The sequence below is a fragment of the Trypanosoma equiperdum genome, assembly GCF_001457755.1.
Source record: "Trypanosoma equiperdum strain OVI genome assembly, contig: ctg_871, whole genome shotgun sequence".
Classification (NCBI taxonomy): Eukaryota; Euglenozoa; class Kinetoplastea; order Trypanosomatida; family Trypanosomatidae; genus Trypanosoma; species Trypanosoma equiperdum.
In genome coordinates, this window is record NW_027124833.1 from 99,511 (window position 1) to 103,988 (window position 4,478).

The window sequence follows — 4,478 nt, forward strand, 5'->3', positions numbered from 1 at the left end:
AAGGGAAGACTAACTGGAATGTGAGATGCGGCGGCATAGGCCACGCTAAGAGTGATGACTGGTAGGGAAAAGTTACCAACCACTAAACGTAGGGAAGAAACGCTCCTGCGATCGAGACGCCTACTTTTACTTACCAATTTGTATTTGCATTCGCGTGTCTGTAGCATATGTAGAGGCATAAGCGGATCTCGTTCGCACAAACGTTCCCTCAACAGATTCCCAACTCGACAATTACAACATAGTTCCATCATCGCCAAAGCTCGGCACGGAAAACCACTTCGGTGGGTACCATGCACCGCGCGTAAACACAAAATAGAACATCACTTCGTACAAAAACCATTGATAATAAACTGCGTTCAAAAACCCGCGGACGTCAGCCCAAGCCAAGTTGTCCCAAATGTGGTTATTGGTCAGCGAAAGAGGAGCATCTGTGATAGTGGGGAAACTCAAATTATCCCTCCAGTCACCGTATGTCATCTCAGGCCACATCGCACGCCAAGTTGTCATAACGATATGAAACGATGAGTAGCCGTCGTAACGCGCAAAGCGAGACCGTACGGCAGCGTTTGACATCTCACCCGTCCCATGAGCACCGTGCAAAAGCTGTTGTTGTACGTTGTGACTTACCACCGGCACCTGAGCAAAAACGGCCCCGTAGCTTTTCACCGTGGGCAATGCCGCACAATCGCCGATAGCAAATATATTCGCGTGGTTGACATGCTGCAAAGTGTGAGGATTCACTTCGGCAAATCCTTCGGCAGCTTCCGATCGGCTCAGTCCACTCTTACGAATAAATTCTGGCGCAACAAGCGGTAAGTCCAGCAGAAGCAACTGGTAATTAACCACCTGTTTTTGTTGCGTTTGGTAGTTGTACAATGTGGCTTCGCTGCGACGGGGGTCCAGGTGCGTGATATACGTGCACGGCATGAAGTTTACACTACGTTGCTTCCAGAAGTCCATAACCCTTTCGTTAACCTCGATTGGAAGAGCATCACTAGGACCGCGGTCCGCAGTCACTGCCATGTACGGACAAAATTTTTGCTTGTTGAAGAAGAAGAGGTAGCGCCACACGGTATTTACAGTACCGATAAACGTACCATCGTGTTGTCTCGATACGTAGCGCATCGTCGAAATTGAACGAACCCCAGTCGCGCCCTCCGCAAACGACGTCGGCGGCACCTTAACGTGTAGCACCGTTCCCTTGTAGAGATGCACCAAGCAGTCACGCGTAATACCAGGGTTCACAGCAATACGGTAACGATCCACTTGCTCTCCTGTTAGGAACTTCTGAAGGGGTCCGAGACTCCGTGCGGCACCGCAAGCAAGGACTAAAACGTCGTACGGGTAGCGATGCTCATTGACCGGAGGCAGCGACGCCCCAAGAAGCCATGAGGGTAGGCCCATAGGCCAAGTTAACACATTCTTCGACGGTTGCTCGCTCGTTTCCGCCCTCGCCGTTACGGTAAGTGCCTCCTGATCCTCACGCACGACAACCTCGTTTTTAGTGGTATCAACACGTAGCACCTCACCACGGACGAGGGCGGCCTCACGTGTCACATTCCACGTGGCTGGGGAGCGAAGGAAATCGACACCGCCTGTTGTGTTTAGATCGTAACTTCGGTGGCCAACGTGGGCAAGAGGAACCACAGCGTGAAACACATGCTTCTTTTCCCGCTCAATTACCGTGACGTGAACATCCGGACACGCACTTGTGATACTGGCAGCCAAGGCACAGCCAGCGGCGCCAGCACCGACGATGACAACTCGTTTCCCATTCCTATGCTGAAGCAACACCCCATCCGGCCTCCGCTGCCTCTCACGCACCTTTTCAAGTGTGAAATACGAAGCAACAGCAGTTGTGACGAAAGCGGCTACGCCAGTAGCCGCGATAAAGCGTCGCGACTTTTGGACAGCAAAGGGGCTTTCCTTCACCTTCACCGGTTGTTTGGGAAGGTACATAAATTTTTGTAGCCAGCCCGCATACAATTTTGTCCCCTTTACTTGCCGTCTTAGTTAAAATCTGTATTTACATCAAAGCACGCACATTTATTTGTTTGTTTTTACATGTAACGAAGACGAAAGAGAGCGTGTAGAGGAGGAATATTTACAAAACCCAGTCTCCCCTCGTCACAGAACGAAGTCAGTACCACCGGATCGCACAAGGAACATACTTTCGATACTGCCACCCGCTCACATTTCATTTCTGTGCTCGGCAGACCGTTTTGCACCCTTGTCTCCACCCTCTCTAAATAGCCACTCACACACACTCTGTGGAGTAACTGCACATCATTCACCACCGAAAAAGTATGTAGAGTGGAAATTAGGTGGTGAACCACCTCCAGTCTTGCTCAAAGTTAAACATAAACAGTAACACTCGCTATGTGCGAGAAGGTGTGTGGGCACCTGACTTCTAGGCCGGAAGTACAATGGTTAATCCACGCTTTTCACGTAACATGGCGGCACGCCCTTCGGCTTCAGGATTTTCCTCCGCTAACGCCGCTCGTAGGTCAGCTGTAGAGAAAAACTCTAATAACACGTTCACTGGATCTTCTGATCGTTCCATAATAAGTTTTCGCATGGCATATCGCATAATAGCATCAATCTCCGGATGCTCTCGTAGGTACCTGGCGTGCGCTACCTTCTCCGCCGTCATGTTCCGCCGCAGCTTTACCATCTCCTCGGGCGCGAGAATCAATGTAGCGGCTTCCGTCAGTGTTGGGATATCGGGGTTGTTACTGGCGTAAACTGTAGTGATCTCATTTTCCTTTTGCTCCATTTGTCGGTTTCTGGTTTTTTCTTGACACTACAACCGCGCCCCACAAGCCTTTCCGAACTGTGGCTACTACCTACCCTCTTTTCCGGGGGTTATCGCCGCGGAGTGCACACGGAACGGAATACAAATAGATGAATGAAGGATGGGTAAGAAAAGAATGAAAATCATTTAACAAGATGGTATTTAGAACAAGCTGTAAAAAAAAAAAATCTCACTTTAAAAAGGAGTAGAGAAAAGATATAAAATAAATCAATATACTGTTCGTTTAGGAAGAAAAAAAATGAATGAATAAAAGGGAGAAAAACGGTGGAATGATACTCCCCCCACCTTTGCCTTCGTCACGGTTCCGCTGGGTTTGCAACGCACTGGCCCGTGGTGCTAGTGCTTGCAACGGATCCAAAACGGCTCTTCACGAGGCGGGAAGGGCCGGTAAACAAAATCATGAAATGAAAAGAACCAAAAGCCCAAGGGTGCAGTGAAAGGAAAGGAAAGGAGCAGAGAGGAGAAGCTACAAATTACCGGGACTACAAATGCACATCCTCGAATGAAAACAAACGCGAGTGTGACAGTAGCTAACAGAGTGGTAGAGTAGTACTTTAATCTATTGTCTATTGACACCTTCCGGAGGGGGGGGTCCTATCCACAGAGCCACAACTCACTGACCCATGAATTGCCGAAGTCAGACACTGAGGATTGGAGCAAACTCGATGGAAAAAAGAGTTAAGGGACGCTACCGGTGCAGAGAGGGAACTGGGGAGGGAAGAATGGTTGAAACCATGTTCCATTGATTAAAGGAAACTCGCAGCGTTGAAGCAGCGGGGGAAAAAACATATGCTTTCGCCAGTGCTTTGCTTCATTTCCACCTCCTTTCGGCTCTTCGTCCTTTCCCCTCCTTTTTACTGCAGATTCACATCCCCTAAACAATCAGGAACTGCATCAGCGTCTCACCACAGGGACGTGGGTTTATAGCTCTGCGCGTGCATTGCGCGTCCGGTTCTTCGCGGCCCCTGCGGATCCTCACCGAATATAAAACTGGGCATACGCTGCTGCGCGCTTTGTGGACAACGTGCCTTCGCTCGCCGCAGGGTATCTTCATCTATGCATGTTGTAGACTGCTCTTGGTGCTTCGCGGACCCAGGCCGCACCACATGACGCAACGGAGCGCGCACCCCAACGGGTGGGGGGTCGGGATACTCATTGCATGAAAGGTTCATTTGATCTTGTCTGTTCCGTCTCATGGCCTCTACCCCACCACGGCCCAGTAAGGTCCTCCGCTGCTGGGGCGTTGGATCCTGTGTGTCCAATGCAAACGGTGCAACTGAAGGACTAAACCCACCTACACGCCTTTTCCCAGTTCCTGTACGGTGTGGTAATTGTTCTTGCTGTTGGACGTTTTGTGTCGGAGCGCCACTACCGTCTCCTGTGGAATGAAAAGATGTGTCCACCATCTGGCTAGAACCTTCGTGGAACGCGCAAGCACTTCCATTGTGGTTGTTTGTATCCCTTTTCATAGCGGCTCCGTCTGCAGCACAACTATTTCAAACAATGTATGGATATATTTATATGAATACGTATGTGTTCGTAAGTATCTTTAGTCTTCTTCCTATAATACTACGTTAGCAACTAACGGGAGCGCGTTGGAAGAGAAGTTGGGAGAAGTGTGATGAGCAACCGTTTTCCTTCCCCATACATATATATATATATA

General features: G+C 49.6%; 2 protein-coding genes and 1 pseudogene across 3 annotated transcripts; all 3 read right to left on the bottom strand.

Annotated features, from left to right (window-relative positions):
* Window positions 1–231: 231 nt before the first annotated feature.
* Window positions 232–1,959, bottom strand: TEOVI_000413300 (pyridine nucleotide-disulfide oxidoreductase, putative; the record flags this gene model as incomplete). Its single annotated transcript, XM_067226935.1, has 1 exon — window positions 232–1,959. One exon carries the CDS (start codon window positions 1,957–1,959, stop codon window positions 232–234), a length of 1,728 nt encoding a protein of 575 aa, XP_067083036.1.
* Window positions 1,960–2,410: 451 nt separating this feature from the next.
* TEOVI_000413400 (uncharacterized protein) lies at window positions 2,411–2,776 on the bottom strand (the record flags this gene model as incomplete). The annotated part of the gene is made up of 1 exon (XM_067226936.1): window positions 2,411–2,776. One exon carries the CDS (start codon window positions 2,774–2,776, stop codon window positions 2,411–2,413), a length of 366 nt encoding a protein of 121 aa, XP_067083037.1.
* A 941-nt stretch (window positions 2,777–3,717) lies between these two features.
* Window positions 3,718–4,284, bottom strand: TEOVI_000413500:pseudogene (annotated as a pseudogene). The gene has a single exon. A coding segment is annotated over exon 1 (567 nt).
* Window positions 4,285–4,478: the final 194 nt, after the last annotated feature.